The sequence below is a fragment of the Agelaius phoeniceus genome, chromosome 3, assembly GCF_051311805.1.
Source record: "Agelaius phoeniceus isolate bAgePho1 chromosome 3, bAgePho1.hap1, whole genome shotgun sequence".
Lineage (NCBI taxonomy): Eukaryota > Metazoa > Chordata > Aves > Passeriformes > Icteridae > Agelaius > Agelaius phoeniceus.
Genome location: NC_135267.1, coordinates 99,114,165 through 99,126,743, shown reverse-complemented (window position 1 = coordinate 99,126,743; position 12,579 = coordinate 99,114,165). Strand labels below are relative to the sequence as shown.

Genomic DNA, 12,579 nt, shown 5'->3' with positions numbered 1-12,579 from the left:
TTGTGTCTTTTTCAGTATGGGAAATAAAGCAATTAACCTGCAGCCTCTGTGCCTTGGCCAGCCCAAGAAAAGAAGGAAGAGATAAGCAGAAAGTTTATCATACCTAAAATTTATGGTATCTGAGGTTTGTCAAGGGAGCCAATTTGAGCAGAGAAAGTTTTGAGGCAAAACACAAGGTTGAGAATCATGACTGTGAAAAATGCAGATCTTATGATTGGCTTTTTGCAAATATTAAAATGAATATTATATGTGTTGTGTTAGAAAGTAGTGCTGTATTAATTCTCTTAAGTAGTGTGTTAAATATAGTTTTGGGTTATAAAAAAATGTTAAAATAGAAACTATGCTATGTAGGATACTTTTTTTAAAGAAAGGACTTGCAGCGAAATAGCAGCCACAGGACACCTAAATCTTCCAGAGAAAAAGAATTTATTGCCCTCTTATCAAAAGAAACTAACTTCTTCCTGCCTTGAAGGCACTGTTAGGATTCAGAGGAAGAAGTTGACGATGACCAGACAGAATCCTGTGTTTCAATGGAATTTATGCATCATGGATGAAGTGTATGAATATGCAACAGGCTATTGTTTTTAAGGGTTAATCCTTTGTTAACGGGGGTCCTTTTTCAGGCTCATGCTGCCAAGAAAAAGGTACCTGGAGGTCTGTAACTCTTTGTCTCTATTGTCTCATACTGTCCTAATTAAAATTGTCCAAATTATTATTACTCTACTTGTATTACTATTTTTATAACCATTTTATTACTATTAAACTTTTAATATTATAAAAACAAGTGATTGGCGTTTTTCACAATGACAATGGGATTTTATTCCTATCCTGGTCCATGGAGAAAAAAAAGACATTTTCCTGTTTCCTTATTTATCTCTTGTCTGCTTTATCTACCCTGGATATATCACCAGAGCAGAACATACTGAATTTAAAGCTAATCTGATATAAGTTGTGCTGTCCCTCTCAGGACAAAGAATTCTATGACATTTGGAAATGTCTGTTAGTCATGCACCATGCATTTTTCAGCAGCATCTATTTGAAATTGGTATTATTACATGTACTTGAGGAGATCTTTGCCTGGTCTGGTTTGTTATTTTTTCTTTACAGCAGATTCTATAGCATAAAGCATACATTTATGAATCTGAATGTCAGGGTGCTGCTATTTTCACAGGAAAACTGCCATTAACAAAACTGCCAAAAAAAAACCCCAGCACATGTCCTTATGTCATTTACCTTCACAAGACAATTGGTTCCATGGAGCAAACATCAGCAGCTGCATTATCAAATAACATGAAGACTGTGATGGATAAATAATAAAAAATGGATATGTTTGTGAGGAGAAAGAGATGGAAAGAAATTAATCTTCGCAGCTCCTCTTCAGAACATCAAATCTGACTAATGAAAGATCTTACAGATGCACACACAGCATTTGTTTTAATGAGACCATGAAAATGCACTCAAAAACTCTAGAAGAGGGAGTTCACCTTGTAGATTTGGGAATTTGGTATTTAGCCCAAAATTCTTTTAAAATGCTACAAATTTTTATTTTTTACATTTGTTTTATTCAAACATCAGACACTGTAACCTGTGGAGAGAAGAAGAAAGTTAATTACTCTAAATGCACTAAAACCCAATAAAAATGCAGTATTACCTAATCTATATGTATTTCATAGGTAACACAAAAAGTCTTTTCAATGCATCCTGTAGAAAAAGAAGTTTCAGTTCCTTGCCCTTACTATGAGAGTTCAGCCTAAATTGCTGGCCTCTTTAAAGGTGTCAGCTCTAAAAAGCAGAATACTTCAGAAGGCGAATAACTGGATATCTTGAGATAATCCTGAGATTATCCTGAAATAATCAAGATACTTAACAATGACCCCTCTCCTTTGTTCATTGTGAACTCATCTTTTTTTTGCCAAGGATTCATTTCAGTCTATTGATAACTTGTTAGCCATCAATCCTGCTTAAGTATTTCTAGCTAAAAACAACCAAAATATTGATTTGACACTGAACAAATCCATCTAACAAAGCTTGCATGAAATGAACTTATTTATCCTTTTGCTCACTGAACCACAAGAGATGTTTTCTCTGACCACATAAGATTTTTGCTATTATTCTAAGCAAATGAAATCAAAATAGAAGCAGCCATTAAAAGATTATGCTACTGTGTAATTCTTGTTTCCAGTTCTTTCTATATATATGTGTAAATTGTGTAAATTCTTCATGATACTCCAATCAAATTGAATTAAAATGCTTTTCAAATATAATTCTCTGCTATATAAGCTTGTCTTATTAAAAATTTAGAAGAGGGGAAACAACCTTGTGACTATGAGCTAAAATAGAGCTGATACAGCTTTTTGAGAGCCAGGCAGACTGTTTATACTCTCACATTGCTTATTTTTACAAATGAAAGGAAATGGTGATCAGAATTCAATACATATATCTAGAACCTCCAAAGCAGAATTTACAAGAAATAATAAGGTGTCAAGCTGGCTCAACAAAAGTCTCTGATGCCCCAAACCCAGCAGCACTGCATGCAGTTGAAAGTGTCAAAATAGCAGAAAATTATCCTTCGTACAATAGCTGATTAATGGGATAGTTTTGACAACAGAAAAAAGGGAATTAAAAATACTTATCACCTCCAGGAAGATGTTTCTTATATATCACCACTTAACCTGATTATGAGGATGTGCAGTGGGTTTGCAAACCTTGGTGATCTGAAGTACTGTTCTGTACTATTTCATTTCATCTAGCTTTTTTATTTCCCAGCTAAGGGGGCCTAGTAATTGTTCCAGGGCTCCTTGTCATTCCTTTGTTGGCACTGTGAGATTACTACAATTTTGTGAAAATATCCAGCATGTGAGTTTTCACACTGCTACAGCTAGTCCCATGTCTATTCAAACAGCAAGTTCCTCAAAGCTATGTGTGGTCCATACCAGGAAGGGTTTGGGGTGCAGGATTCCTGAGAGAGATTACTCAGTGGCTGTAGAGGAAAAGAATAAACTACTCTGACAGGTAGGATTGTCCTGCAAAGACAATCAGGAATGATATGGATTTACACAAAACAACTTGAAACTATGTGTGAGCGAATGAATCGCAAAGGTCTATTTTGTGTCCAGATACAGAACCATTGAGAGTCAGCAGAGCTTCCCCTGGTCCTCATGACCACAGCAGACAACTGCATACACACTTTGTAGGGGAAATTTGCTGCTTCAATCATGGTTGTATTGAGAAAGGAAGGAGGCAGAGCATCTGGTAGGGAAGTAAACCAGGGCTCTGAGTGAGCAGGAGCACTTGAGCCTGTCTTCCTTTAATTGACTCCCACACAAGAATAACAAAACATACTGACTTCTTTCAGTACTTACTTGGTACTGTATCAAAAGTAGTTATGCCATATTGCCATTTTGTCCCAGGATTTTCCAGTTGTCTATTTTATATGTCACAGATGAGTCAAGAACCATCATCAGGAGAACCAGGAACAGGAGAATGAATATGCAGTCATCTGCATGCAGTAGAAGAGATCCTCTGTGCCCGTTCTCAGATCAAAACCATTTCCCATCTCACCATTTAGCCCTCAGGGATACCATGAGCCAGAAAACTGTCAGTTTCATAACAAAGTATTTTTGAATAAAATTCTCTTCCCAGATTCAACAGTCTCCATCAACCCATAATGTAATGGTGACAGAGTTGGTAGGTGAGCAACAAACTATTTGTTGAGGAATTCTTTAAGCATGAATTTTTATCCATAACTTAAATGGCTGCTCTTGAGGTAGTTTCAAGTTTTCTTGCCTTTTTCAACATCTGTGTTTACATAGAAAATTGTAGTGAAGGAAATGTCTTAACAGAAATTATGTCAGATGAGAAGTTGCAGCTTAAATGGCAGCAATATCACTTTCGTTTGTTAAGCAGGACAACAGAAAAGGCAAGGAATTGGAGCTAAAGGGCCAAGAGCTCTGTCATCAAGTAGACTGCCAAACACAATATACTGATACATCAGTGGCTCCAAGTCAGTCTGCCTTTTCCTCTGTTTCTCCCAATTTCTCTGGTATGGGCAAAGAGACACACATAAGATTTTGGAGAAAAATAATTGAAGAACAATGCCATTGCTTTAGTCCAACTAGAGAGAGAAGACTGGGTCAGCAAACTGAAAAGAGGCATTTGAGGCATTCTCGCCCCTCTCCACCAATGGTTCCTTGTTTATCTGTGCATTTACATTTTAGTTATGGTCTCTAAAATAACTTGTTAATTAATCTCCTCTAAGAACAACACAAACTAGAGCAGAACTTCAGAAAAGTACCTGAAATTGAAGAGCAAAGAACTGGGCTTTTCGCTTTCCACAGTGCTGCTGTGTGGCTCTCAACCCTCACGGACTGACCTCAAGCAGTCGTGCGTGTCACTGCTACCTTTGGTTGCTGCCTCTCTGTCTGTAGAGGCAGTTGCCAGCAGGATGTAATGGCATAACAAGGAGGAGATCTCATTCTATCAGCACAGAGCTGACCAGCTGCACTTCAGTCAGCCAACAGGGCTCCTCTTGGCACTGTAATTGAGTTTGCTCCACACAGTAGCAGTTATGCCAGGCTTTTAAGCCTGGTGTTTAATTGAGCAGGACTTAAAAATCTCACTGGCACTCAGATACACAAAGTCACTAGAGGGTAGGAAAACAGCTTCTGGAAGGGAGGTTACACCTTTCCATGCTGAACTGTTGGTAGGTTGAGCACATTTTTGTGGAGCAGCAGTGCCAAGGTCTGGTCCAATTTTTGTAATTGTTCTTTGGTCTCAATATAATTCTCCAGAGCTTCACTGGGCTGGTGATATCCAAGGCTGTGCTCCTCTTAGATCTGCTGTTAGGAGCACCAGACCACACTGATGACCAGTGATAATAGCATGTTTCAACAGGTGCAGAGAGGGGAGTTTTCTGGCAAACTGACTCCTTTCATGAAAACAAGTAGCTCTTGGATGTGGCTGCATCAGAGGTCCCAGTGGGAGAGGAGGTTTATTGGACATAATTCCAGAGGGCAATGAGCATGTTTGTGAGAGCATGTTCTAACTTTCAGTGGAGGAAAACCAAGTGAGCAAGGTTTCTTTATTCAAGTGAAGATGAATAAATCACACTGACATGACTGTAAGTGCCAAAGTGCTCAGGATTTGACATAGGAAAATTGACTGGCAAAAAGAGATAATAATCCAAATTAAAGCTCACATTGAACAATGCTGAAAACTCCAGGGCTTGGTAAAGAGAACAAGCCTCTCTGGAAGGGGTCAGAAAACAGCTACGTCAAATGCTTATGCAGGTAACAGTAGTCATGAAAAGAGAAAAGCATAAAATCACCATTTCTGGTGTGTTAGTCCTTGCATGAATTCCATGAGCATAATTCATGAATCAAGAAGGATTTTTCTATCACCATAAAAAGAGATTATTGCCTATTTGTTCTTTCATCCCATTACTGTTATTCTTACAAGGAACCATACACAATAGTGTATGTAGTTACTGCAACTAAAATGGGAAATGTTCTTGAACTGTAAGTTGCTATTTTCAGTTGCTTACAATATGGTCAAACCATCAAAATTGCAAAGAAAGGACTGTCACTGACATATTTTCTGAAAAATCGTTTTGCTAGGATTTTTCTCCTGAGAAGCTGAGAAGCCTTAGAAAAGAAATGTCAACAATAATTATCTGCTGCTGTGGAATGTGGCAGGTGCATCTTTGATTTGTCTTGTGTGGATTGTTTTTACTTGATGACCAGTCATGGTCCAGCTGTATCGGACTCTCTGGTCAGTCACAAGATTTTATTATTCATTCCTTTCTAGCCTTCTGATGAAATCCTTTCTTCTATTCTTTTAGTATAGTTGTAATATACCATTTTCTTTTAATATAATATAATAACATAAAATAATAAATCAGCCTTCTGAAACATGGAATCAAGATTCTCATCTCTTCCCTTGTCCTGGGGACCCTCAAACACTGCCACACAATGACATCTCAAAATTTACACTTTCAATGTAGAAAAATGCAGGTTTTAAGGCACTAAGGGCTGAGTTTGGGTTTATCCGATAACAAAGGCACAGAGTGTAAAACCAGAAAACTGTAGATGCAAGGGGGAGAATAAGTTTCTAGTTCATTCAAGTTTAACTCCCAGCAGGATTTCTGTGCCGTTCTGCATGGGGGAGAAGTCCAGGCCTGTGTCTGTTTCCAAAGGGAAATGGGGCAACAATACCAGCCTTGCATCTTGTCTGTATCTAAATTAAGTATTTTGGGCTTTTCGTTTTATGAAGGTGTGAACATGGATGAAATAGGCAGTGGTTGAGAAATGACATGTCAGCCAGAGATGTATTTCCATGGGGAACACTGAGGTCCTGCTCAAGACAGCAAAATGGTCTGTTCCATGTTGCACAGCTCATCCTATAGCAAAAGAGTTAAAAACAAACAAGCAAACAAACAAACCAAACAAAAAACAAATAACATCCCCCACCCCCCAAAACCCCACCATCACCAATAACAACAAAAAAAAACTTGTGATTTATAGCCTTAACCAATGCTGCAGGCACCAAGAAAGTCAGACAAACTCACTGAAATGTTAGTGGGAAGGTTGGAAGCTACCAAAATCAGTTTGAGTGCCAAAACTAACTGTTGTTACAACACCTAATTCTGATAGACATAAAATGGCACATCTCTGACAGCTAACAAACAGCAGAGACCCAGAAGATACACACCTTTCTGCTGCTTTTTCACTAACAATACCCACCATCCTTTTTGAAATACAGAGTTGCATGACTTTCCTAAATAATCACAAGTATGACTGTTTCCAAACACACAGCTCTACTCCTATGCTGAACAATACTTTAATCATACTGAGACCTGCCCTTCTCTCTTGACATAAAATAAATTGAGGAACACAGTGCTCTGAATAAATTCTTGCTTAGCAAATACAATCTTGATTGAAAAAAAAATCTGTAGAAAAGAACATAAACATTGGAAATATCTTCATCTGCATGAGCTAACTATATAAAGACCTCAATTCAGCTAAGTATGTAAACATATCTTTATAGAAAATACCTTGTCATTCTTACTGGAGCATTCTGACTGGAAAGGCATCTAGAATAAGCAGAACTGAATCATTCCAAGTTGCTAAGGAGTCTTTTGTTTCTTTTTTTCTTTTTTTTTTTTTATTATAGTCACTGGAGATTTAGGAAAAAAATCTGCAATTATTTTGTCAAGCAAAAATAAAATTAATTGTGCCTATCCATCCTGCTGTTAGTAAATTTCAGTCATGCTTTCTTTTGGTTTTAGTATTGCTTCTGCTCCTTCAAAGAACAAAACAAACATCTCTTGCCACCAAGGGAAAATATCCAGTAAATATGGTAGCCTACAGCCTAACTAAATCCAGATATAATTTTACTCCAAGAGTACACAAAGCCAATCATCACTACTCCTGGTGGACTGTTAATTGAACTGTCTTTAATTATTAAACTATTATTAAACTTATTATTAAACTAGGAGCATCTATAATCAAATGGCTGTTGTCTTGGGTTACGATGGAAGGTGTAACCAAAAGTATTCTATTATCATCTATCAACATGAGCTGGTAAAAATGACAGGCCAGTGTTCTTTATCTTCTCCATGACTCAGCACTGATAACTACCTCCAGTGAAGCAGCAGCCACCCTGAGGGGGCCAAATTCACTAAAGGGCCTTCAAGGTCTTCCAGAGTGACTCACAGAACTCACAGAATTACACTGTGAGATGCTGTTGTATTGCACTAAATAGTTATTTAGTTATTTGCTCTGGCTGTTTGGTAATTTGCCCTGTTCACGTGATTTGTATCCTATCACCACATGGTCTTCCCCTTTCACCCCCCCCCCCCCCCCCCCCCCGTTAGCGTTGGTGGTATCTTCCTGGTTTACCCCTCCCCTCACCCCTCCTCACTTGCTCACTTGTATCCCATTGGCTGTTGTTGCCCCCTTCCTCCGCCCCCTCTTCCCCTCAGCTCAAAATCCCCCATTACGCCCCCCCCCCCACCGGGAGAAGGCGACGCCCTCTTTGCCATCTGGGGAGTCACCTGGACCATTAGGTGTCTCCTATCAAGGAAACAAACTTAAGACATTTGTCCCCACGTGGAGAAGAGCGCTTCTCATCTTTTGCCTTTTGTCCTATGTAAGATCTTGTGGGCTGGGGTCCATAGCTAGCCGGATTGGACCCGAACAGCCCGCTAGGCACGGATACTTACAGATGGTGCCCACGTGGATTCGTCTCCCACTATGGCCTGAGACACCACACAGCAGTTGGTAATTCACGTGTGGGTTACGTAAGCTTTTGGGACTTGAACTTCCTCTGACTTCTTCGCCGCTTTTTGGACAGCAGAGAGGCAGGAGGGTAGGATCTGCAACCCAATTTAGGATGTAGGACTTCGTTAACATCATTCCAACCAAGGTCCCAAGGAGGGGTAAGTTAAAACCCGAGAGTGGTAGTGGGACCCCGGGGCTCCCCCTGAAAGTGTGAGGGGTTACCGAAGGGTGGGGGTAAGTTCCCGGTGCAGGGGAAAGGTCCGGTCCCGAGTGTGAGGGTTTGTGCGTCCCGTGGTTTTTGCGGGTCCGCGCAGCGCTTATTCGCGCGGTCCAAACTCGGGCAGAGCGGCTCCAAGCTCTGCAGTTACCGGCAGAGCGGATCCGGGCGGCGCGGGGCGCAGCGGCTCCCGGCCTGTGGACAGCGGCAGCACGCGGTTCTGGGCAGGTGCGTGGCTCCAATGGTCGGTTTCCCGCGGCGCGGCAGCAGTGGTGCCAGCGCGCGCAGCGGGTTTCGGCAGCGCAGGCGGTTTTTGGTGCAGAGCAGTGGGAGCGTAGGCAGTGGCGGACCCCAGCAAGCGACGGGGGGACCGGCGCGCACAGCACTGACCCCGGCGCAGTGACTACGTGACTCGGAGAGGCGTGGCCGCCATTTTAAAAGCCGCGCGGCTTGCACACAAGCGGTTTCGCTCCACCCCTGGGGGGGGGCCGTCCGCACTCTTTCCCGGCTTGGCTGTGGACAGAGTGCTTTTTTTCAGCTTTCTGTTTGTGCTCTTAAGGAAGGTAGATTCTAAGTGTTGCAGAGAGCAAGTAACATCAAAATGGGTGCAAACTTCTCTGCAACACAGAGAAGCATTTATATCCTAGTTAGAAATAACCCTAAGTAGTGGAAACGCTAAGGTTTCCAAAGCAGTTTGAAACGGTTCGTTCACTGGATATCTTTTAATTTCCCTCAGTTTACCCAGCAGAACGTTAATTCTGTCTCTGCCTTGAGACAGAGTAGAAATTATCCAGAGTAGAAATCAATTTTGATTTAGGTGAAATGTACATCTTTGAGTTAAGTCTGTAGTTTGAAGCCTGTAATCTGTAGCCTGACTGCAAGGCCTAGGTGCAGGAATTCAATGAAGGACAGAGATAAGGGGGAGGAGGCAGAGGGTGATAAAGAGAGACAGAAAGACTGCTGTAAAAGCAAGTCAGCCTGACCAAGGAATTCTTTCTGATTTCTGAATTCTTTCTGATAGCCAAGAACTAGCGGCAAATGTCAAGCAAAATTCGTCAAAATGAATATGTATGAACCTATTGTGAAACTGTATGCATATGTATTTGAGAGGGGGATAAAAAGGGACCTGAAGTTCCCAGAGGTACGCATGTCATTTTAGGGGAATGATTCCCACGTGCGTCCAGTGCTGTAATAAACATACCAGCTTTATGACTTTCACAAAGTTGTGGAGTTTTTGGCTCTATCTCCGCAAAACAGCCTAGGACAAAACTGGAGCTTTGTTAACAGCAAAAGTGGAACAGGGAGACGGAACAGTGTCTCAATTTTTCCCTGTGTTCCTTGTAATTCAGAAAGAAGTGCTTAAGAGGGATTTGAAGGGACAGCCACAGCAAATCTCCCCTCCTGCGGCTCCCCCTACCCCTCCTCCCAACCGTCTGCCCCTGAAGTGAGAGGGACAAGCGAGGCACTCCGAGAATCGCAGGGTACCTGGCACAGCCACTGGCCTCCCACCTCCCTCTCAGTACCCGGGCTCTGGCAGCTCTGCGCAGGCTGACAGAGCACCTTCCCTGCACCCCTCTAAAACCCCTGTTTCCCCGATTTCGCGTGCTGACCCCCCCATCCCCAGAACAGCAATGACCACATGGTTGGCATTCAAGATGATGCTGACCGCATGGCCAGAGGCCATAATGTCGGCGGCCACATGGCCGACCCCTTCACCTACTCTTCTTCTTCCCACAATCCCTTTTGCCCACCTGTCCCCTCCCCCAAACCATTTGTGTCCCACAACCCCTTCCTTCCCTTGCAGACTCCTCCCCCTCCCTCCATGTTCCCCCCCCCCCCCCATGATGTCATCCTCCAACCTTGGCCCTGGTTCCCACGGTTGCCCTGCCTCCCCACAAGGCCCCACCCCCCTGCCCATTCCTGTTTCCCACCCCCCCTTGCCCGGGTCCCAAGAAGGTGGGGCCGAGGGCTGGGGGTGTGTGCCCCTGCCTGGTTCCCACGGCGGTGGGGCAGGGGGAGGCGGTGTCCCCCCTCCCAGTTATCAAGGAGGTAGGGCAGGGGGAGGGGGTGTTCCTCCTCCCAGTCCCCAAGAGGGTGGGGCTGGGGTAGGTAGTAGTTCCCTTTCTGGCTCCCACAGGGGTGGGGCTGGGGGATGAGGTGGTGTCCCTGCTGGTTCCCAAGGGGAAAGCGGCCCCTCTGCTAGGTCCCACGGGGGTAGGGCCGAAAGGGAAAACCCTGGGGTTCAAAATCGGGGGGGGGGGGGGGGGGGGGAGTAATAGTTTCCTCAGTAACCCCTGTCCAATATTCTGGTGGTAGAAGTGGGCCTAGAAACTATTAGTCTTTCTCCTTCCAAAGAAAGAGAGAATTATGTAAAAGTCAGTTAGTTTGGGAGAAGCAGTGATGTTTTTAGAAGCATGATGAGAGCCACTTTAACATCCCTTTAATTAGTTCCTACTGACCTCCTAGATCTTTTCCAGTGCCTGCTTACTCAATCTGAGTTTGATCTATGGGAAAGCTCCTGGAAAAGATCTCTGAGGAGACTCTTGGTAGAACTTAAGCAAAGCACAGAGGGTGCCAAAGATTTAGAAAATAATGACATCATTTATGAACATCTATGCAGCAAGGGGGAGCGGGCTAAGCCCGAGGACAAAGCTCGGGTGTTATCAAAATTTATTCTAGATAAGATCTTGAAAGCTGTGGACAAGACTTTTAACCAGTTGCTGAGTTTTGAAGCTAGGGCTAGTTACTTTAACATTAAACAGTCTCCTTCAGAGAGTTTCTTGCAGCTTGTCGACCAGCTCCGTGCAGAAGATGAGAGACAAGTACAAGACCCCAGAACACAGGTGGAGACAGTGAAAGAGATGGCACAGAGAAATGCAGCAGGGTGCTCCTGGGACTGCCTCTTGACCCTCCACCTACACTGGCAGAGATGATCGAACCCTGTGCTTTGAAGACGGAACTGTTTGGAAGGCGTGGGCAAGGCCGACAAACTCAAGGACTGTGGCAGCTGTAGCTCCAGGAGCAAGGAGGCAACAGATGTCACCAGAACAGCTTCAACGTGTCATCTGCTTCCAATGCAAAAAGCCAAGACATTTTGCCCAAGACTGCCCCCAAAGCCAGTAACACAGGAAGAAAACCATCAAACCAAAAAGCTAGAACATGAGCGCAGGCCCGCACTGCACCATAACAAAAATGCACAACATAAATCCCTAAGGGGAAAACCTCCCTCAAAACAGAGAAGGGGAAGGAAGGGAGGCGGGGTGTAGGACAGCAAAAGAAATGTTTACAGGACAAAATATGGTGGCCTCACAAGCATTTCAAGCTTGTGACCACCAAAGCTTTTGTTTTCAGGTCTACCCAGTGGACAGTCATTGGAGTGGACCTGCCAGAGGACTCGCAGGACTTGACAAAAGATCACACAGGATTGGACAGTGAGTACTTTGTTATTGGGGACACTGCACACACACCCATGGAGATTGAGGTGGTTCCCATAACCATCAAGAGGGACATAACTCATTCTCCTTGCGCGCTGTCTACAGCCACCCTTCTATTTGGCCAAGGGGCAAATCATCGCCCATTGACCATTCCTGTTCCATCAGAAATCTCAGTAGATGACAAGGCACCTGTGTCTACTGGGCAGAAGTGGTTGATGAGGACAAACGCATTATGGGATGCAACCTAATGTCTGAAGCAGATTATCTCCACGTGGAAGGGTTGCTTGACACAGGGGCAGATGTGACAATCATACCTGAAAGGTTGTGGCTGTCACTTTGGGGTTTGCAACCCATGGCTGGTAAAATCCAAGGTGGAGGAGGAGTCATATTGGCAAAGATATCAAAAAGTGTCGTGCAAATTAAAGGACCTGATGGAAAATTGGCCAGTGTCCATCCATTTGTCACTGATTATAAAGTTCCCTTGTGGGGGAGAGACACCATGTCCCAATGGGGGGGTCAAACTGGTCATCCCTAAGACACCCCAGGATTTTCGGAAGCAGCCACTGTGGAGTGCCCTGCCCACAAGTTAGCATGGCTGGATGATAATCCAGTCTGGGTAAATCAGTGGCTACCCAGTAAGGAAAAGCTG

At 43.4% G+C, this 12,579-nt stretch overlaps 1 protein-coding gene across 1 annotated transcript in view; it reads right to left on the bottom strand.

Moving 5' to 3' along the window:
- Positions 1-12,317, bottom strand: part of LOC143693663 (uncharacterized) — a 31,652-nt gene extending 19,335 nt beyond the window's left edge. Inside the window, exons 1-2 of the mRNA XM_077176322.1 lie at positions 12,245-12,317; positions 8,222-8,899 (exon numbers count right to left, since the gene is read on the bottom strand). Coding sequence (XP_077032437.1) covers positions 8,222-8,899; positions 12,245-12,317 — 751 coding nt within the window. The remainder of the gene's footprint in view (positions 1-8,221; positions 8,900-12,244) is intronic.
- Positions 12,318-12,579: the final 262 nt, after the last annotated feature.